General features: G+C 35.6%; 1 protein-coding gene across 1 annotated transcript in view; it reads right to left on the minus strand.

Annotated features, from left to right (window-relative positions):
- Window positions 1-5,540: 5,540 nt before the first annotated feature.
- Window positions 5,541-24,335, minus strand: part of LOC138712165 (UPAR/Ly6 domain-containing protein crok-like) — a 44,278-nt gene continuing 25,483 nt past the window's right edge. The window contains exon 3 of the mRNA XM_069843648.1: window positions 5,541-10,842. Coding sequence (XP_069699749.1) covers window positions 10,622-10,842 — 221 coding nt within the window. The 3' untranslated portion in view covers window positions 5,541-10,621. The remainder of the gene's footprint in view (window positions 10,843-24,335) is intronic.

A 24,335-nucleotide genomic window follows, 5' to 3' on the forward strand; every position in this document is an offset into this window, starting at 1 on the left:
ATCCAACCTATGCGAAAAGCTTTCTCACTTATGAAATATCTCAAGAATAAACAATGATCACGATTAATTTATTCATATCTGCAGGACTGTTTCCCGTTGTACATCGCTAAAATTTTGAGTGTATTATTCAAATTCAAGAATAACATTATCCTGGCGAATGTTTTAAAATGTTATTTATTTCATTTATGTATTCATATAGTCCTATTAAATCTATTCGAGCCCACCGCTATGGAGTAACGGTTAGTCTGCCTAACCGTGAAACAAGCGGGTCCGGAATCAAAGCCTGATTGAGACAAGTTACCTGGTTGAGTTTTTTCCGGGATTTTCCCTCAACCCATTAAGAGCGAATGCTGGGTAACTTTCGGCGCTGGACCTTGGACTCATTTCGCTAGCATCACCATCTTCATGTCACTCAGACGCCAGATAACCAAAGCAATTGATAAAGCGTCTTAAAATGATCAACTAAAAAAATAATAAACCTATTCCACTTCATGCCGCTCGCTTACTTAGTATCAAATGTGGACAATGCTCACAATCTTCAAAAGGTTGGCAATCCCTGGTGTAGACTGTAGGCAAAGGCATGCCATAACCGCAAACATCCTCACAAAACCAGTGGAACGTCAAGTCCGACAAGTCGGGTGGGACAAAACATGCCTCCAAAACTGCGTTCCGGCGTCCATTTTATATACATAACTCCGTGAGATGTAAACCGATGTGTAACGGAGCACGAAGGGAACTTCTTGTATTGATCTGGATTGTGCATGCGAAAATAAATCCAGGTAAGGTTCACGCTGGCATTGCATGAAAGGTTAGCGCATGCGTCACAGCCAAACTGTTTCTGTTGCGAGCCCCTCCTGTATTTCAGGCCTGACGGGCAGTGTTACCAATTCAGGGGTTTTCCCGCTAGATCTGGCATTTTTCAGTGTTAGTTTACTTACTTACATATGGGTTTTAAGGAACCCGGAGGAACATTGCCGCCCTCACATAAGCCCGCCATATATCCCTATCCTGTGCAAGATTAACCCAGCGGGTAAAATTTATTAAATTTGTGTTGTTGGTATTGGTATTTAGTGTGTTTTTTAATACAATGGAAAAAATAATCTCATTTTACATTGCCAATATAGCAATTTAGCGACTTTCACTGTTTCATAGCAAGTTTCTAAAAGTCGAGTTAGCAACACTGCTGGCGAGCTCTGGTGTCGCCAAGGTACTATTTTTTGAGGTCGGACGGCGTCAGGGGACTTTCCTGATTTTAATATTATCGTCAAATTTTTCATTTTCAAAAAGTCATATTTGATTCATATTTAAACAATTTTCGTGGTAAAGCGTACCCTTCAGACCTAACAATCTCTTTATCTTTACCATCAGGAAATAGCTCCAATTTTGTTTTTTGTATCGCTAAATGCAACCAACTGCTTTTTTTCCCTCTTTTTTTTTTCGAAGAAAGAAAGAAATACATCACTGATTGTTAGATGCTTGTATCCTTCAGATATCGAGATCAGTTTTCAAATTTTGGCTATCGGTTATTCTTTTTGAGATATTAGTTTAAATTCTATACCAACTTTTCTAGAGAGTACCCGATTTTAAAGACGTATCCACGGCAAAATAAGAAAATTGTGGATGAAATATTGTATGCAGCTAGCAGGATGTGCCTTGTGCATTATTATCGCTCTCGTGTAATTATTAAAGAAGTCGACCTTCGAAAACGCACTCGAGAGTTAATTTATTATGCATTTATCCCACTAGTTGCATAGGTAACTATTCTCTCTAACTTTCTGATTTTACTCAATAAAATTATCCTGAAAATGACAATCCTTTTAGTCTTTAGTGAAGTCAAGAATTAACGTATACGCCACGTTGCAGTCTGGCCAGTCGTCAATCATATTTGGTTTCCTATAAGTAATTCAAATCGTGGTTCACAAAGGAAGATTAATTATGTGTCTGTGCTGGTTGTACCATCATGACAGCATAACGGCCTTGAACGATGCCCAAGGCCAAGCATGACATTAGTAGTCAGCAGTGGGATAAGTCACGTGTAATTGTTCCACACTTCTTGGTTTCTAAGGTGCAGACGTTAAGTGTTGTACTGCATCAGCTTCAGCAGAAGAGCTCTTGAGTTTTTTTGAGTGCAAGTGTCGAATTTCGCGTAACCAAGAACCTCGTCATCCATCTTCAGAAGGCGCGTTTGTTTCTTCAACTGTTCTTTTTCTACTAGAGATGGGTAAAAAATCTGGAACAGTTTATTTGAAACTGTTTCGCAATTGAAACTGTTTCGATACGAAACAGTTTCGTGATATGATCTGTTCCAACTGTTCCAAAGAGTGTTACACTGCTCCAGTGATAACTTCAACGTTCCACATGGTTCCAACAGATAAAGAGTTCAATTTCTAAACAGTTTTCCTCTTCTATGTTGTCAGCAAAGACCGTGTGTAGCGCTATCATTGACCTCCAATCGAAAGTAAATATAATATCCATGTTCCACACGGTCTTCGTGCAAAAGTAGCCTATGTACGATCGCGCAATTTAATTGTACGAATCAAATTCCCTAATAAATCTCCTAATTATTAGCTGTCCATTGATGGAGAATATGTTCATGGTGCCCTAACATAGTGTTAATTATTAATTTACCGCGAAAAATATCATCGGCTAATGTCATCGTTATTAAACTGTCTTAGGGTTAGATGCGTTAATTTTACTAAAATCGATTTATTTTGAATTGTAGTTATTTACTGTACCCTTAATAGTAACCTACGAAAACTATCTTTCGTTGTCATAATACACTGAACAGCTGATTTAAAGACGATTCAAGGGCCTAGAAACATGTTCCCGAAGCAGATGAGAGGTTGGAACAGTTGGATCACTTGGAACAGTTGGCACTGATGTTGTGAACATATTCTTATGAAACTGTTTCTTTTAAACTGTTATTTTGGAGCAGTTTCGTTCATGAAACAGTTACAGTCGAAACTGTTTCTTAAAAAGAACAGTTTATCCCATCTCTATTTTCTACCAACTCTATGTACTGTTCTCAATGAAAGTGGGGGAGAGTAACGGTGAATTGTTCAATTGTTGAGCTGTTTGGACTTTTTCCATTGCTAATTATCAAAAAATTATGACACAACGTTTCGAAGAGTGGATTTTTTTTATTATTTATTTTTAAGTAGGTTATTTTACGAAGCTGTATCAACATCTTAGGTTATTTAGTGTCTGAATGAGGTGAAGGTGATAATGCCGGTGAAATAAGTCCGGGATCTAGCACCGAAAGTTACCCAGCATTTGCTCAAATTGGGTTGAGGGAAAACTCCGGAAAAAACCTCAACCAGGTAACTTGCCCCGATCGGGATTCGAACCCGGATCACCTGGTTTCGCTAATCGTTACTTCACAGGCGTGGACTCGAAGAGTGGATCTCTCTTCGTCTTCAGGTGAAAACCTATTGTGTGGATCATTACAAACAGCTAGCCTGTCAGACTGAACGACGACCTTCAGGTCGGTGTGAAATATAAAGACGGAACTCAGGATGTCATAAGCTGTTGTAACTGTATTGTATTTATTCACATTTCATGGTATTCGTACATCACGTCACAGCTAGAATATGGAACATGTCGAAAAATCTTAATAGTACTACAAAGTCTTAAGGCTGGTTCACAATAAACCGGGAACGGAAACGACAACGAGAAAGAGAGCGGAAATAATGTTAAAATAAACGTATTCAAATGTCAGCATTCACAATTAACTATTGTGAATGCTCACGTTTGAATATATTTATTTTAACATTATTTCCGTTCTCGCCCTCGTTTTCGTTTCCATTCCCGGTTTATTGTGAACCAGCCCTTAGTTATAGTCACAGTTTAGTTCAAATATATGCAGAAGAGTTTTACAATGTAGTCTACTAATACAATAAAAAGGTTTAGTATCAGTACTACGGTCTAATACCAGTAGAGTCAAAAAGTAACCGAACATGTATAGATACCTTTGTTGCAGATGATATGTAACCAATTACATAACACCACCTTCAAAGTACGCCCCTTGGGCAGTGACACACTTCTGCCAGCGTCCATATCACTTCTCGAAACATTCCTGCGGCCCATCTTTGGTTACTTCCCGCAGAGCGCGCGTCGCATGAATTTTCACTTCTTCGGCTGACGCAAACCGCCGTCCCTTGAGTAGGAATTTGACCTTTGAAAATGGGTAGAAATCTACTGGAATAAGATCTGGAGAACATGGTGGCTGTGGATGAACAAATATTTTGTGTTGTGCTTGGAATTCGCTTACCAAGAGCGACCGATGTGCTGGGGTATTGTTATGATTGTCTTTGCCACAAATTGGGTCTTTTTCATCGAACTGCATCACGATAACGTCGAAGAATTGCAACATATGTCTCCTTACTGACAGTTCGACCCTCAAGAATAAACTCGAAATGTACCGAGGCCATGGATATTGAAGAATACTTCAAGCATTGACACTGAGTCTATACGCCTAGAGAGTAGGCTACATACTACACTGACAAAGCAGAGAAGTTGCCTACAGAGCATGGCGTTGCCACCCGAAGTTCGGATACTTTCTGACTCTACTAGTATAAGACAGAAATATTCATGAAGCTTTGTTGAATGTCATAAATTCACCTACAGAATAGAAGGCTTGAGAAATTAGGTACTTAATATGGCCCTAAATAATCTTATGTTTTGAGTTTGATTTTTTTATCCATAGGGTGGCTATTAAAAATGTTTACTGCTATATAGCACACTCCTTTTTGATAGCACGATAGACTTGCCGATGGAATATGAAAGTAATTTTTGACGCGTATTTATGCTTTGAACTGTTGAACTAGTTACAAAGTTCTTACGATTACATACGAGGAAGTTTATTAATGAAAAAATATACTAAAAAGCATTGGACATTATTTGTAGTTTTTTGAAAATGGTTCTACACGATTCCCTAGATTTGGCATCTACTATTATTCTAATTACTTTTTTTTCTCTACTCTTGTTTTTAATGGAACCCTCTACCAATAGGGACACTTTGGGAGGTCCCGAGTTCAAACTCCGTGGCTAACCAATCAGATGGTTTCCCTCAGTCATAAAGACAAATGTCAGATTTGAAATTTACATACCATGATTCACCACCGCCTTAATCACCATTATATATGTATGTATATATGTATGTATATATATATATATATATATATATATATATATATATATAGGCCTATACCTGTGTGTGTGTCCGAAGACAGATTGGAATCTCATAAGTGACACCAATAAGGCATCACTCATGAAGCAGCTCATGAGATAATGGGGTATCAACTCCTTTCCCCAATTTATAGATATGAATCTCCAATTGGTAGTCCCAAAAAGAAAAAGCTGGGATTCTACGAAAATATACGAGTATGCTATTTATGACATAAATTAAATAACGATCGAAAATCACGTCTTGTGGTAACATTCTATCTTTGTATATGACTGTCATATCCTAAGATTTTGTGTTAAATCTGTGACACTGGGAACTGTAACAGAGTATAAATTGCTCTCTTAAATGTGTGCTTAATTTGAGATATTTATTATTTTAACAAACAATACAATATTACACTTTTTAACATAAATTATGTACAGTAACATAAATATATTTAACTTACAAAATTATGAATCTTGTTCACTTATCTTGAACAACATAACGTTACATGCCACGCTATTAAGTATGTTTACTTCACGCAGAAAGTAATATAAATCTTGACTTAAAGCCATTATATATTTTTGTTGTTGCTAACACACTTATGTAGGACAATGCATGAAGGTCTTTCTGGATTCTCCTAGTCTATGACTATCCTTCCTCGAGGTGTCGCTTCATAGACGCTCATCAGACGCGACATCGCTTGCTGTACGTTTGTCTGAAGTGGGTATAGTTACAGTCCAGTATACAGAATGTTTCTGGGCTGGTGTTACAAACTTTCAGGGATGATGGAGAAGGGCACATGTATCAATATGAGATAAGGAACCCTGGTCCGGAAATGACTGAGTCGAAAGTTATAAGCAAAAATAGTTGTGTGGAAATGGAATTGTAATTTCGCACCACGTGCCCTCCTTCCCTTAACCTTTGGAAAAGTCGTGGAAAGATGGTATGGGCCGGATATCTCCTACGTGAGCTTGTCTACTGTTCCCATTGGCTCATCCGTATTCGAAAACCAGGTCTGCATATTCCGCTCTCGTGTACTCCTCCATTTCACTAGGACTGATCGACTGGACACCGCAACTTGTATACATACACTGCTGTCTACAGACGTGCATATCAGGACCGACCATATCCGTTATACAATACTCTATCTGCATTGGTTTAGTGTAGTTTCGTATCCCCACCCCTCAGACAGGGCACTGAACAGAATACCGGTACTGTAAGTAGGCAATATAAACAACGTCAGATGAATACAGTATGTGTAAGATGTACAGATAAATACACATAAATAAGATGTACAGAGGAATAAAATTATTTCATTTCCACACAACTATTTTTGCTTGTAACTTTCGACTCTGCCATTTTCGGACCAGGGTTCCTCATCTCAAATTTATACATGTGCCCTTCCCTATCATCCCTGAAAGTTTGTAACACTAGTCCGAAAACACTCTGTATAGTCACGAAGCTTGAGGTGATTTTTTTGCATGTCTTGAGATTACAGCGCTCCAAACAGACCACGGAGGCATTGACATTTGTTGAATTTCGTGATTTCTTTCAACAGAAAATTCTGAAAATTAGTTCCAAACATCACTTAATTAAAAATGTTTGTTGGTGTTTAGTTATTAACAGCTGCATGTCCACCTCGGCTTTCTAAATTGTTTACGAGGAAAGAAACAATTGCGAATCATCTGTGACACGATAAACCTGAATATAATTTTTTATTCTAAAATGAATAATATTGAAGAGATAGGCTAGATAGTTCTTATTGGTTGGTTGAAATTCAACGGATTCTTACATCACATTGGTGAATTGATACATGAACGAAATAATCGTGTGTATTTATTATTAATACATCCGACTGCCATAAAAGATGACTATATAGGTCGGGGAAACAATAAAAAAAACAGATATAGAATAGAGAGAAATAAGAACTATATCAATAAAATAGGTAGTACAATATGTAATTTAGAAAGTTTAGAAATGATTACGTAAAATGTCTATGGATTTCTTTAAGATATTTAAACAAATATTTTTCATGTCTTGGGATGTCATATCATATTGTTTCAAAATGTCAGTAGTATATTTATACGCCGATCCGCGGGCAACAAAAAGCTTATTAATTCACGATAGATTCGTAAAGGAAGAAAAACATGTTATTTACAAATACAACTACTCCAACTACACTGGAATAATGAAAATCTTTTTTTGATGTTTGTAAACAAAATGGAATTTAAAACATGGACTTTTAATTAAATGCAGAATTATGAGCGTAACATCCCATAAAAGTAAATTTATTTTGTGTCATTTACTTCATGTTGAGGAAATGTATATTGATTGGGTATTTGTGAATTTATTGTTTTATTAGATTATGACATTCCTCATTTGTAGAATCAACTACGAATCATCAGCGACAAGATGAAAGTGACAACATGCAATCTACAATAATGCAGTGATATATGGCTCTAATTAGTTGAAATTCAACGGATTATTACACTTCATTGATAAATTGATATATGAGAGAAATAGTGATTCGATTATCTTCATTTAGGTAATCGTCGCAATTTTGTGGAACGAATTACTGACGATACTCGAAACTCTAGCGTGTACAGTGTAGTGACTTGGAACACTCACCATAGGAATTTCAATGCTAAAATTTATATTTTTTTATATTAGCTCCCCTAATTCTTGTATAAGAAAATGTCAAAGATTTTTTGTGGAGAAAAAATTCTGCATCCAGTCATACCATTGAAATCAATTTTTGGCTGGAAATAAAATCTAAAAATATAATACAAAATACTCCCGTCACAGAAACTGCACTAATTTTAATGCATGCCAATCACAGTTGGCCATGGATTAGTAAAAACAATTGAATGCAAAGATATTGTTGTTTATACTTCATTTGTTAATCTGAGAAAATGTATTCCATGAAAGAAAAAGTTCAAATTATTAAATTATAATTATACTGGAAATAGTGCACATAGAGTATGTGAGATGTTCACTGAGGGATATTCATTAAGACCGGCACCATCACAGTGATGTCACATTCATTTGTTTCCCCTTTAAATTTTGTCATAACTGGTTGGATCTTAAACTATTTTTTTAAACACAAGTCTCAGTTATCCATGACCTACTGTAATTAAGTTTTCATTAAAGATGGTTATAATTACTTTTTAATTTTAATTAATTCCAAACACACTCATAATCAAAATATCTATACTAATAATAAGTCTGTAGCCGAAATTTTTCTGGTAATTTTCGATTTTCCAAAAATAATTGGTCCTAACATATATAATTAACCGCCCTGAAACCGAAAATCTCTTTTTTGAAATTTTTGTTTGCATGTCTGTCATAACTTGTTAACCGATTTATATGAAAATTGGAATATAAATTAAGTTCGTTGTAACTTAGAATTTAGGCTATATGGCATTCAAAATATTTTATTTAAAAGGGAGGTTATAAGGGGGCTTGAATTAAACAAATCGAAATATCTCCGTTATTATTAATTTTTATGAAAAATATTACGTAACAAAAGTTTCTTTAAAAATAATTTCCGATAAGTTTTCTTCCATGCAAAATTTTGATAGGACTGATATTTAATGAGATAAATGAGTTTCAAAATTACAATAACAACGCCATCTAAGGCGGTGTAATGAAATAAAAAAAATGACTTCGTCTATAAGGGGCCTTGGACAACAACAATCGAAAGCTATGAAACATAGCCTACAGAGAATGTTTCTGTGTTTGTATGAAGTAATATCGGAAGCTAAATTAACCGCTTTGACCTAATTAATTATTAATTCACCATTGGAAAGTGTAGTTTCTCTAGATGGACATAATGCTATAATGTTATTACAGTAACTTCTGAGTGAATCGAGGACAGGTAAGATTAAAATAGATTCTTATGCACAGAAAACTTGATAGGCATTCGTTTCCTGTATTTCCTAAAATAATTTTTATGACCAAATGAGTGGTCTCTGGATCAAAATGATAGCATTTTAATTTTTTAAATACAATTTAAGTAACATAATAAACGATTTATCCTTCTATCAAACACGAATGTTCCCTGGATCAAATGTCCTATTTTAATTATGCAATTACTTTATATTTATTTCTAACTTTATATTTATTTCTAACGGGTGCAGCGGAGCGCACGGGTACGGCTTGTTATTTTAATAAAACAAATGTATGCAGAATTTTTTCTTCACAAAAACCTTCAATGACATTTTCTGCTATAATAATTATTATTAGGGGAGCTAATATAACAAAATATAAATTTTAGCATTGAAATCCCTATGGTGCGTGTTCCAAGTCACCACCCGGCATATTTATAATGATATGTATAATGAAATATGTACGACGTGAATAACGTGGCGTAACGGTTTGTACTTAACTATGGCATTAGTAAAAATAGAACAAACCAAACATAATAAAATTTGAAATTATATAAATACTTATTCTATAATTCAGATGGGAAAACTCCAATCCTATTTTTTGACAGAACAGCCAGATTATAAAATTGAAAGTTTATTTTAACTTTCAAACGTAATATTACAAATTTCCTCTAACTACACCTTTCCCAGCTGTAATTAATTGTATATCAGATTAATCAAGTGAATTTCAGAAAATGTCAAATGTAATTCAGATTTTTCAATTGTAAATCAGAAAACATCACATGTAGGCCTAAGTAAAAATGATCGATTGTAATTCAGAAAGCGTAAGACGCAATTAAGAAAATATCTATAACGTAATTCAGAAACCATAATTGATAAATTCTATACCTATTAAACATTTTTACTTTGATATTTATAATATATTATGCAATCACTTAAACAGAACAGCCAGTTATCATGACTACCATTTTCGGTGCTGGACCCCGGTCTCATTTCACCGGCATTATCACCTTCATCTCATTCAGACGCTAAATAACCAAAGATGTTGATAAAGCGTCGTAAAATAACCTACTAAAATAAAAAAAAATCATGACTACCAAATAAATGCTATTTTCAGAATTTCAGTTTTATTCCACAATCTGAATAAAATTAAATGGATTCATTAATGTTTTCTGAGTTACATCTGACGCTTTATGAATTGCAATCGACGTTTTCTGAAATACAATTGATCTTTTCTGAAGTTCAGTTGCACAATCTGAATTATCTGAATTACATGTGACCTATTCTGAAATTCACACTTGATTAATCTGAAGTACAATTGGCGATTTCTGAATAACTGTTGATCTTTTCTGAATTATAGGTAGAAAATGTGTGGTTGCTCGCAAAGGAGAAAAGTTTCCCCATCCCTGTTTTATACAACTATCTAAAACGACCACCATGTCCAGTTTTTCTTTTACCCTGATTACCGTATTATCACTGACGAAGTGTTTGTCTAGGAAACGCTGAATCTTTAGTTAAAAGTTTTGTGCAATTTGAAGATCGTCTCTATACAAAGAGTGCGCCAAATTCATGCCCATAAAAGTCTTCTTGTCATGAGGAGAATTGAAGACGTAAACCCAAGACGAGAGACGCCGAGGTCCGTCGCCGTATTACAGCCGTCAGTACTGCAGAAGCCGCAGTATTCCAGTTGCAAGTTGCGGATTGTTATCAACTTGATGGCGTCGCATGGACTCAGCTTGTTTTGAACAGGGCCAGAACACCCCCTCTCCGTCACCAGCTCGCCCATTACTGAAAGCAAATAAAAGAGAAGGTTGTAACGGACATCCTATCGATTGCATTTACGAGAAGCCATCGTAGAAAAATTATTTCGCATGCAATAATAGTATAAAAAAGTTGAATGAACATACAGAATCACAGTTTATAAACGTTATCGTTAACATACAAGCACTGGTTAGAACAAAGGCTCGTTCCGATCAGGACGAAATAATTTTAAAGCTGTTATTCCTGCTTCCCTTTCGTTGTGCAGGCCTGTGCTTGAAATTTAAATATACACAGAGTGATTCATAAAATTTACCAAACACTTCTGAAACATATTCGTAGTCGCATTATGAGTAAAGGGATCCTTTAAAAGAGATCTAATTCCGAACTATCACGCAATAATTACTATATAATCCATTTTGAAATATACGTTATTGCTGGCGACCATTTTTTGTGAAATAAAATGCGTGATTTCGGTGTTAAACTTGACACTATTTCGTTGGGAATTTCATGAAAATAAGCTGTCAATTCGGTGGGTATTCCGTGAAATAAATTGTCAATTAAATGTATAATGTCATATTTAATATAAAGTTTATTGTTAATTATTTCATTTTGCTTACATATGACATCAGGATCACAAAAGCATAAATTAAGCACAGTCTCTATACTGTCCGCACGAAAATTTGTGCGAAAGTCACAGAGTACTTTCGTATGCGCAGAAAAGACTCTCAGTGTCCGCTTTAAAAGTAGACCAGAACCACATTGCGTACAAAAAAATTCACACCAAATTCACTTTAATCCTCTACTAGTCCTTCCAAAACCTTTTCATATCAAAATATGTATTTTTTTATTTATTTATTTGTCTGTCTGTTTGTTTGTTTATTTATTTGTTTTTATTTATTTATTTATTTATTCATTTATTCATTCATTTAATCATTTATTTATTTATTTATTTATTTATTTATTTATTGTTTTGTCTTTGGTATTTTGTATTTTGTATTCTGTGTTTTGTGTTTTGTATTTTGTATGAGTGCATCTATATGTGTATGTATATGTGTACTTATGTATGTACTGTATATACGTATATATGCGACTAAGGTATTAGGTTAAGTAATCACTAGCTAGGTATAAACACATACTCGGAGTGCTCATCGAGTAAGCTTCCAGGACCACCCCTTTTAGGAGACCTTAGCCCTTCACGGGACACATTAGCTTGTTAATTCAATGTTCATTCATTCATTCAGGTTTATTGTTTTAATGGTTATTTGTTTATTCGTTAATTAATTAATTAATTCATTCATTCATTTAACCTCCAGTGCGTAACATATTGCAAATTCTTAAATTTTTGCTGCAGCGGACTACAGAAATCGATCTTTTTCCGATGGCCATAGAGGTTATAAAAATGAGTATACACGATACCCATGGAGAAAATACAGAAAGAATGACACGTTACCAAGCGATTGACAAATGAACTAAAACAAAAGCTATAAACACATTTTTAACAATACTGAGTAACATTATGGTGCATATTTCGTATTTTTTGTGATAGAGTGATATATTTAATTATAATTATAATAATTATTATTTCGCACAATGATCCAAATTTCGCTTTATTTCGCGTGTTTTCTTCTCTTAAATTTAGTATTTTAGGTAGTATCTAGAAGAGTATTGTAACAAAGGAAGAAAGTACACCACTGTGGAGTAACGGCGGGCCCGTTCAAGTCCTGGTTGGGACAATTTACTTAGTTGAGATTTTTTCTCGGGGTTTTCCCTCAACCCATTAAGAGCAAATGCTGAAAATCTTTCGACACAGGACTCTGGATTCATTTTGCTGATATTATCTTCTTCATCTCACTCAGACGCTAGATAACCATTGCAGTTGATAAAGCATCGTAAAAAAATCAACAAAGAAAGTAATTGTGTAAAATTTCGCTCGTAACGCTATTCCCAAAAAATACGGGCCCTAGTCATTGCGAATCGGATTGTACCTCGCATACCATCTGTACCTATTCCTGCGGATGTTAAGAGCACTTGTAGGTCCACCTGAATGCATGGGAAAAACATTACTCTACTAATATTTAAACTGAAAGTGCAAACAAACTTGCTGCTATAATTTATGTAATTTTTACAGCGTTATAATGAATTATTTAGGAATATTTTAAGGTCTGACAGTGAGATAGAACTCGTAGGTGCCTTCCAGCTTTACTTTCTTCTCGGAGAAAGACATGTTAACAATTTTGTCGTCTTTTGAAACCATTCCCCTCGGCCTGCTCGAAACAGAGTACCTCGGATCCAACGACCAGCATTGTAAGCGCCAGACCACCAAGACCAACACAGGAGAGTGATGATGATGATAAAAAAAATACGTTATGTTACGCGAGAATACATGAAAATTCAGCAGTATGGAAATATTCGTATTATCCAAATGATTTAACCTCGATAGCTCAAAAAAGTTTAATGTTTGTTCTGAAGTGTCTTCGTGAAAATGTAGTAATATATCAGATCTGGGGTTCTAGCAGACCCTCGCGCTTCTAGTTTGTGGCCTGGTTAAAGCAGGATAATGCTTGAAGAGAATAATATTAAAACATGTGTTGGGTGATGTAATATGTGCGACGAGGAATTTCCGTTTGGTTATATTACAGCCAATAAAAAGCAATGGGATACCAAAAAAAGTATATACAAAGAATGTCCCTTGTGTAACTTTTTATAGTCGATTTCTGCAGTCTCGCCAGGAGTTATTGTGACAAAGGTCAGGGGTTGACGATTCAAGTCATAGACTCGGGGATTTATATGAGTTGGTGTTTGAAACAAGTCATTCTTTGCCAATTCAGAAAGGACTTGTCCCTGAAACAGATGATAACTGGAGTGCATTCGGGAAGCTGAAGACTGAAACATTTGAATGTAGGCCTACACATTAGGGACATTTCTGGGGCATTACTCTCTTTCCTTGCACTATCTGGCAAAGAAACTGTTATATGAATACGATATGATTTGATATGATATGATATATGATATGATGTGATGCGATAATGATGTGATATAGGTCTATGATATGATATGATATATGATTTATTTTCAACATAAGTATCCGATGGTATGTCTTCACATTCCTGTGGAAGTGTTACATATAAATCAAATGATGAAAGAAGTGAAATTGAAACTGCAATCTTTTTCACTCTCTTGTTTTGCAGGACGTCATGGTCGAGTATTGAGAGAAGAAATACGTTAATGTGAGTACCTTCATAACTTTTGTAAAATTTAGTTGCTTTTCTTAAGTACAGGGATTCTCAAGGCGGAATTGTATAGGTTTTTTGGTGAAAATGTTAATTAATTAATTTATTTTTTCAATTAATTGTTCGGTTTTCTCTCATTAAAATTGTACATCACATACTAAATTATTGCATCCATTTCAGTTTTTCGATTTCCTTAGAAGTATACAAGTTTTAATTTCAGCGCTCATTACAAAAAAAAAAAAAAACGGATTTGGGGCAGAAAGTTTTGATTTTTTTTTCCGATTTATTATTTTATTTCTCTTCTTTAAAAATGTATATACATATAAAAACTTATAACCATGTAAACTTTTAATTTTTCTTAGGAGTGAGCGTATATGTATATACGAAAGTGATTCAAGAGTAAGATAAATAAGAGCTGTCACGGCTGACATATTCCCCCTCATGTTCAAACTTTTCCGTCAGTGCTGCAGCAGCAAACTACAGCTTTATCACGCAGCCATTAGATGGCGCGTATGTTGCGTCAGGCCCTCGCAATATCAGTTGTAAGATGACTGCGCACACAGAAACATGGTCAAACGTGGAAGTGCGTAGTGTGATCCGGTCTTTGCGTCTGAAGGGCACCTCACCAGCATTCATCATCAACTTATTGAGGTGCGAAACGACGCTTCCGGTGGGAGGTACTGGGCCATCCTCCCTACAGCCCCGACCTGGAACCAACCGATTTGCATCTCTCGGACCGTTGAAGAAGCACCTCGATTGTAAGCGATTCAACACCGATACGGCCGGTCAGCATGTCATCGTGATATAGCTTCAGAGACTTGACGGAGATATCTTCTCTGACAGTATCGATGTCTTGGTCTACCGTCGGGACAAGTGTTTAGGCAAACATGGTGACTATGTTGGAAAGTAATGCGCACCAGTGCCCTACTATTGTGTATTAGTATACAGTATCTGCCTGTGAAATAAAAATTGTCCATGAGAGCTTTTATTACCTTACTTTTTTAAACACCCTTGTATTTCTTATTTTTTACGCTAATTTACCGCAAGTTAAGTTTTTCCATACAATAGGAATCTTTTCTAAGCTTCTATTTAATCTATTTAAGCTTCTACTTAAAAATTTTCAGGAATTGTTTATCTGAATGTTTTGTATCTACTGGAACAAAGTTTTTTAAATTTGTAAAAATCGTCGAAAAAGTGTACGAAAGGGGGGGGGGGAATATTTCTCAGTAAGGAAATAAATTAAAGAAAAACTACTGTTTCAGCATGAAGTCAAGTTATGTGTACAAAACCTGCAAAAATCAGCTGTCTAACTTCAACAGATTTTGAGAAAAATTTCCTTATGTAAGACATGATTTAAAATTGCTGATTCCCAAAGTCAACCAGTCACTCAACTGAGTGCGCTCCTTGTGTAATGGCAGTTGACTTAATAAATTGTCAACATACATGCTCAACTTGGAGTCAGGCCACAAAGGGAAAAACCCTGGAGGGGTGGAGTTCGATGCGGTGCTGTGGATTGGACTTCGGCGTAGCTCAATGGTGAGAGCGCTTGGTATATAGAACCAAGGACTCGGGTTCGATCCCCGGCGCCGGGGAGAATTCTTCTTTTCTAATATTAATTGTAACCAGAGGTCAACTTGCGCGACCCATGGATCTGTTTTGAAATGAAACAACATCAATGTAAGTAATAAATAATACTGTATAAATAAGTGAAGAAATTTAATATTATTATTATTATTATTATTATTATTATTATTATTATTATTATTATTATTATTATTGTTATTATTATCCTTTAATTGACATTTTCTTATTTTATTTTGGGAAGCTACAGTGTGGCGTCCCAAAGGCCACTTCACCCATAGACTAAGAACCCCTGACATAGTAGGATAGCTATGCCTTTGTAACTCTTTAATTACTGTTGTAAATTGATTGTTATCTTTACTATGTATAGTAGAGATGAACAACGATAGAGAAAGCGAGACTAACAGCGCCCGCAAAGCCGAAAACCCGCACGACATTGTTATATTACGTCACTTCCTTGACGTAAAAGACTGGTTCTGAGTGTTCCGAGACTCGATATTGAGTTCCGAAGTCAAGCAGCCTTGAATCGCCATAGTTGTTTATAACTGACTGAACTTTTATCTACTTTGGCAACTGTTATATATGTATAAACAATGAAGTAGCCTACATGAAACATAATCTCTACCTTTCAGAGTATAATAATCCGTTCCCAAGTCTTTATTTAATTATAGGCCCTTATTAAAAGGCTAGGAATTTTCTTCTCATGTGTTTAAGATCAAGTGTGCAATTCAAATAAAAAGATATTAATGTTATGTTTTATGTTTCTTAGAAATGCAAATTTATTTGAGAATTTTTTTTTCTATTTATATACCCATAGGTATATAATATTATATAATAGAACCAGAACATTTTGATAACTAAGATACTGTTCTGTTTTGTCTTTTTGTCTCATTTAAACATTTATAATGTTATTTATTTCAATGATGTTATTCAAAGTTACGAAATCTTTCCACGCCGACCAAATGCTATTTCGAAAATGATGAGCGAGACTCGGAGCGCACGAGAATGACCAGTTGAGACTTGAAAGACAAATGCAATGAACACAGCGAGCGAGAGCGGCAGTTACTTTTGTTCATATCTAATGCATATGGTAACTCTGACTTCTTTGTCATTATTGTCTGTTGTGCTATGATATAGGACGAAAATATGTTCTAAAAATAAAATAAATGTAGGTCGAAGAGCCTCAGAATTCCTCGAGGTAGAGGTCAGTAGATACTGAAGTTACGCCACTGCCTTAATAACTTCCTTGATTTCTTAAATCACGCTATACCACTGTTGGAAATCCGTATTCTTCATTAATAATCTCGACTCAAAGAAGTTGGAAACCGTAATTCTGAACCGTTCACAGACTTATGCCAGTTATTCAAGAGTAGCTAACATCTGGGTTTCGCAATCGGGAAATGTCTCATTCCCCTACTCTTTCGCGTTCGATCTTGCCCTCCATTATCATTATACCACCTAGAAGAGCTCGTGTTTGAGGTCTCTGAAAGTGTGATCGAAGTACAAGGATTTCCGGCGTTTTATGATGGTTAGGGGTGCATTTTCCTTGTTCATTCTTTTGAGAGCAAAGTCGTTAGCGCTCCGATCAATCCGCGGCAATTTGAGGATTTCGGACGCTGCGAACACAGATAAGGATATAACTCTCCCATGACTAGTTCTCAAAACCATAAAACAATAGGGCTAAGCTAATGTAAAACTTTTGCAGGAAGCTAACGTCCAGAAGGTCAAATTCTTACTTCAGTGGTTAGCGACGCTGGCTTCTAACTAAGAGGTTTAGGGTTCGATTCCCGTCTGTAATCGATTTTTCGTTTGGTCATATAGGCCCTATTGTTTCTTGATATGTATGGTCGGAGTGTTTGTGCTGTTCTTAGGCAATGATGGGCATTCCTGCGGCATTGCCGCAGTGACGTCAGACCTCAGCAAAGCATCAAACTTACCCCCTACCTTCCCCTTCCCCCACTCCATGAAAATACTGCGCGTGTACGTGGCGGATTATACTGGATTGCTCTACTTCGGAGCTTCATTAGTGATACAATGTTTTTGTCAGAATCATATGAATCGAGAGGATATCACACTTACAAGAAAGGCGGTTCTTTCATTTCTCATGTTTAGGATCAGTTACAAATATTCAGGACGCGAACTTAAATATGTACATTCTTAAAATAGATCACATGTTATACGAGTTCAAAGAACACAGATTCAGTGGTTTTTCAAAGGATGGAGAAAGATTTCAATATTTTTGCCACTCCTTTTCATGTTTAAATCGAAAATGTTATCCCAGAATTGCAGTTAGAGGTACTGGATTTGCAGAATGATGGCTTCTTGAAAGCAGAATGTGAAGGTCAACTGGGGGCTAAAATTGTTTAAACGATGTCCAATACTACATATCCACTGCTTATATAGTTTGCTTCAAAAATACTGAGTACCTTCATTCCCCATAACTATAGTCCTGGAACATAACTATTGTCCACGATACAACTATTCAAATTTTGTACTCCATAACGTAGTACCTCGTTTATCTATATTCTTGCTGTACTGTAGTTTGAATTCAAGTCACTGCAGCTATCTACGAACAGTCCATGTTACTTCTACAATGATCTTTGAATGGTTGTATCGTGGACCATAGTTGTGTTTCAGGACCATAGTTATGGGAAATGACGGTATGTATTCATCAACCTACCAGTGCGAATAGCTGTTTTCTAAAATGAAATTTATAAAGTCCAGCCACAAATTCCGCTTAAGCGATGTTCATCTCCTTGCGCAACTGAAAATAGCATGCACAGATATAAATCCCAATTTCGAAGAAATTGGTTTGAAAAATGATTAATTAAATATCACGTGAATGGACTATTCTAATTACATATGTTAGGTAGGAGTGTAGTGGCGCAACTGTCTGTAAATCCGTCACTGCACTGTAGAGTGCAACCCCTCCCACAGTATGTAGTTGCCATTTAAATCCTGTCTTGTGGGTTGCGTTCATTTTGCCCACCACTGTTCTTAGGTATAAGTTAGATTTATATGTATGTAGATGTAAGTCTTAGAGGTAACTGGCGCACCCTATAAAAAATTCGCTGTGAATAACCCTCATTCGATAGATGATTGGGACGATAATGATGAGTTGATGACAACTGCATTGCATGCCACGACGACGAATTCGACTTCTCCTTTGCTTGTAGCAATTTTCATAGGTCCAAATTCTGTTTAAATTATTGATAAATGTCTGTTGTGAATGCGATGCTTTGTGCATTTTTCATTTGAAGGTGGAGGCCTGGAATCGTGCTAACCCACATCAATGGACCTCCACTTTATGCCCTGTATTATTGGTCGAATAAAGTGCAAAATATAAATTTGGATATGAAAAAATTCAATATAATCCATATATTTTATCTTTCTACACTTCCGGAAAGTAAAGTGGAAGCGGCGATGTGCAGCGCAGCTGCCCACATGAAAATTTCTTTTTTTAATCTTTTGATGACCATCTACTAGTTATTGATTTAATATTAATAATAATAATAATAAAATAATAATAATAATAATAATAATAATAATAATAATAATAATAATAATCTAGAGAAACTGATTGAATATTACGTGCTAGTGTAGTATGAAGAGAGCTATTAAATTCCAAGAACTGAAATCAGCCTTCAATCATCGTCATGAAGAGAAAGATGACATAAATAAATGTAAGGAAGCAGCTATCTAGTGGCGAACGAAATAGCTCGTTCTCTTAAGCCTTCCAACGAAGAAGAGTTTTATAAAAGCGTAATGATCAAGGTGGCTGAAATAATTTGTCCAATGAAAGTTCTTAATTAATTTTGAAAAACTTCGCATTTCTCGACTAAATATCCAGAAGAGAATTCAGGAAATTTCTGGTTGTGTTCATTGAGGATTATTTAAAAAAAAGTAAGAAAATTTGTATTATATTTTTATTGCTCTTGATGACAGTAGTGATATTACTGATACAGCAAAGGTTGCTATTTTTATTCGCGGGATTGATGAAGAAATCAATGTTAGTACACGAATCACCACTGCTTGTAGTTTTCATGCCATGTATTTCTCCCCCGTCTCCTTACTTCTTAGACTGTCTCCTTCGTGTAATCACTACCGTTAGAGTTTTGGTCACTGCTGGTGTAAAGAGAGTGAGAGAGTAATGAATGAGCACTAAAATAAAATCAATTTTTATGTAATCTAATTCTACGCAGAACTGCACGCATTGTATTCTTCACTTGACATAACTAGCAACATTAAATCCAGACATTTGAGATGGGTAGGGCATGTAGTATGTATGGGCGAATCCAGAAATGCATATAGTGTGTTAGTTGGGAGACCAGAGGGAAAAAGACCTTTGGTGAGGCAGAGACGTAGATGGGAGGATAATATTAAAATGGATTTGAGGGAGGTGGGATATGATGGTACAGGCTGGATTAATCTTGCTCAGGATAGGGACCGATGGCGGACTTGGGCGGCAATGAACCGTCGGGTAAGTAAGTATTTTTCTGTATGTCCGTATATACAGGGTTAGTTAAAAGTCCCGCACCACGTAAATAACTTTTGAAGCATGTGTTCAGTGACATGAACTTGGTATGTTCTCAGTAATGGTACTAACGAGTTTTGTCTACTTCCGGTTTAACCGGAAGTAACTCCAACTCTCTTATTTTAAATGGAAAACCCAATATATATATATATTTTTTTTATTTTTGAATAAAGGTCATTAAGAGCTTTTCAAAAAGTACCCACACTTGATACTTCTGCACAAATTCAGAGTTGCTAAATAAAAATGAAAGTGGTGCAAGATATTCCTAAAGCCTGGTTATATCATTCCTTAAATGGTTTCTATGATCGAGTGACACATTGTAAAGCAGCTGAGGGTTACCAATTTGAACACATAATTTAGAAGGTGAGCTAGGTGTTTTGTTTTTGTTAAGGAAGGAGTATTTTATTATTTTAATATTCGATACACTTTTCTGTTTTCTTGACTTAGCAACACTGAATTTGTACAGAAGTATCGAGTGTGGATACTTTTTGAAAAGTTCTTAATGAGCACTATTCAAAAATAAAAAATAAATTTTGAGTGTTCCATTTAAAATAAGAAAGTTGGAGTTACTTCCGGTTAAACCGGAAGTAGAAAAAACTCGGTAATACCATTATTGAGCTCTTAGCATATGGTTATCCTCACATACCAAGTTTCATATCACTGAACCGTATGCTTAAAAAGTTATTTAGGTGGTGCTTTTATTATTTTAATATTCGATACACTTTTCTGTTTCCTTGACTTAATAACACTGAATTTGTACAGAAGTATCAAGTGTGGGTAATTTTTTAAAAGCTCTTAATGACCACTATTCAAAAATGAAATAACATACTGGGTGTTCCATTTAAAATAAGAGAGTTGGAGTTACTTCCGATTAAACCGGAAGTAGAAAAAACTCGGTAATACCATTATTGAGTTCTTAGTATATGGTTATCCTCACATACCAAGTTTCATGTCACTGAACCGTATGCTTCAAAAGTTATTTAGGTGGTGCGGGACTTTTAACTAGCCCTATATATACCTATATATATATATATATATATATATATATATATATATATATATATGATTTCGTACGTTTAGTTACAGTTTCCAGGCAGACGACTCAGAGCTGTCGTGCGAAACACTCAGAAGTGCGGAGTTGCGTTTCAAACGGTGCATCGCTCAGCAAGTCACGAAACATATACTACAGTCGAGCGATGATCCCACATTTGGCAACAATGTTCAGTTTTTCCATCCGGAAGGATTCGGATTCCTGCCTACGTCGTCAAAACGAATCTGTTTTGCACGCGTGTTGGGCTATATCCGTTTCCACTCCATCTGTCTGCAACTCTGCTATCAGATCCCGCTTCTGAGATTAATTGCGTCAGATCGAATGCGACAGGCCGTCATTCCCGGATCAGGCAATGCAGCTTGGTTTGCCTCATTTGTTACTCCTAACTGAGGTCAAGTGTCATCGTTATTCTTTTTCTAACAACGACGGATTTGTGAGCAGAAGCCATCTGTTCGACAAGAATAATATGACTTTTATAACAGTGGCGTATTGTAACTTTTGTATTGAAAGAGGCTGTTACTGGTTAGCCTATATAAAATACTGCTCCGATTTGTGAAACAAATTTGGAGTCTTTAAGGGAGGTGATGGGTGAAATTTCTATTTTCTACAATTCATAAAGTAGAGATTTCATATTTTCTACACTTCATTTCCTTCGTATAACAGCTATTCTTGCTTATAAGTTTAAGTATTATAATTGTTATCGAGTTATTCAAATTAAAAAAAAAATGTATATTTTCAAAATTTCTTCGTCTTAAGTTTCATCATTTTTTACGACATCTCTGTTATGGTTAAAAAAGAACTATGTATCCAGAATTTTAAATTTACAGCCATGAACGGAGATAATTTTTTAAATACAAGATGGGTCAAAAGTCGCTTTCCCCAAACACTTCCTTACATTTAATTACATTCAATTTACATTTGAGTACACATTCCTTTACAGATTTTGTTTAAAATGGAGGCCCTGTTTCTCAGTACACAAGTCCACACCTGTGGAGTAATGGTTAACGTGTCTGGCCGCTAAACCAGGTGACGCGGGTTCGATTCCCGGTCGGGGCAAGTTACCTGGTTGAGGTTTTTTCCGGGATTTTCCCTCAACCCATTATGAGCAAATGCTGGGTAACTTTCGGTGTTGGACCGCGGACTCATTTCACCGGCATTGCCACCTTCATCTCATTCAGACGCTAAATAATCTAAAATGTTGATAAAGCGTCGTAAAATAATCTACTAGAATAAAAAAAATCACTACACAATTCACAACGTTTAGACACTGATTTATAGATGGCAGAACATAACTCACGATTTTCATCGATTTTCACGAATTTGTGTTCTATCATCTGTCGCAATTTACGCAGATCCTGCGTTTTCTGAGCAAAAACATCATTTTTCAGGACACTCCAAAGTGAAAAATCACATGGCATCAGGTCGCATGATCTGAGTGGCCATTCTGTTGTGCCATGACGGCCAATTCATTCATGGAATTGCTGATTCAAGAAGTACCTCACTCCAACACAGAAATGAGGTGGTGCTGCATCCTGTTGCCATATAACTGTATTAGGCAAAACGAGGGCTGTTTTCAAGACACGACATCGGAAAAACAGTTGACGCAGGAACATGGTTATCAACCCATCACTTACTACACCAGCAATTCATTTATTCAAGTTATGACATCTGTATATGTGTACAAGTATGAAACCAAAGAACAAATACTGGGGAAAGTGACTTTTGACCCTCCTTGTATATGCAACTTCAAAATTTAAATTTTTATTGCCCACTAAATGTTTTAATTTTTAATTTCGGGAGAATTGTGTTGTGTTAACCACAGTATAATATAAAATGTACGAAAATTTTCATATTTATTGGTTAATTGATTATTTTACTACGCTTTATCAAGTACTATCGTTATCTAGCGTCTGAATGAGATGAAAGTGATGATACCAACGAAATGAGTCCAGGATCCAGCGCCGAAAGTTACCCAGGATTTGCTCTTAATGGGTCGAGGGAAAATCCTGGGGTAAAAACCTCAACAGGTAACTTGTCCCAACCAGGATTTGAACCCGAGCCAACTGGTTTCACGGTCAGGCATTCTAAACATTACTCCACAGCGGTAGTAATTTAATGTTCTTGGCATCAATTGTAAAAGCCTTTATACTATGAACATGATGAAATGTGTTGAAGCATGCCCAACATAAATAAGAAATTGCTGATTTAATTAGCCAACATTTCACCTGTCTCCCCTTTAAAGGGGCGCTGGGACTGAAATTGTTAAATTCTGTAGTTTTGTATCGTTCACTACCAAATTTTGACCGCAAATATAAATACAAATTAGTCTGAGTTCTATTGTGTATAAAATATCTAAAGAGAAAAAAGAAAATGATTTTTATGCGAAAAAAAAAGAAGTTAGTTACTGAATGAACATAAGCTATGAAAATGTACAGTAATGTACAAGTGACTTCAAAGCCCAGACTAATTTGAAGTACTTCTACATATTCTAACATTTTTTGCTAGTTTCATGTCAATCAGATAAGAAATGAAGGGTTCAGAACCATAGTGGGCCAAGCGTCATTTACTAGAACCGTAGAAAACAAGGGTTAAAATGAAGTTATTACCATAATTCAATGGAAACATATAGCAAGTAATACAAAGTATACACCTTAAAACTCAATGATATGTCAATCTTCATTAAACTATGGTATTCACTTAACTTTAACTTTGCTTTCTTCGTTTTTAATAAATGGCGCTTGGCCCACTATGGCTCTGAACCCTTCAATTGTGTTCCAAGGAGCATTTTATATGTAGAGAAATGTCGAAAACTATAAAGTGAGAAAAATGCGATCAAAGTTGTGAACTAATAATTTGAAAACTGCACTGCTTACTTTTAAGAATGTCGCCGAGGACCTTTAACATGGCAGATTGGCAAAATGATAAGGTTTTTTTCAAAGAGGAAAGATTAATATAAATATTTTTAGAGATAAAATAAAAAAGAAAGAAAGACAGGAAGAAATCAATAAAAACTGTGATATTTCGACCCCATCTACCCTTAAATTTTTAGATTTGTATCGAACAAAGCTGATAAAGGAAAGATTTTTGTCAGAGCCTTCTGGTGTTACTGCTTCCTTCAGTTGAG

The sequence above is a fragment of the Periplaneta americana genome, chromosome 13 (assembly GCF_040183065.1).
Source record: "Periplaneta americana isolate PAMFEO1 chromosome 13, P.americana_PAMFEO1_priV1, whole genome shotgun sequence".
NCBI classification, from domain to species: Eukaryota; Metazoa; Arthropoda; class Insecta; order Blattodea; family Blattidae; genus Periplaneta; species Periplaneta americana.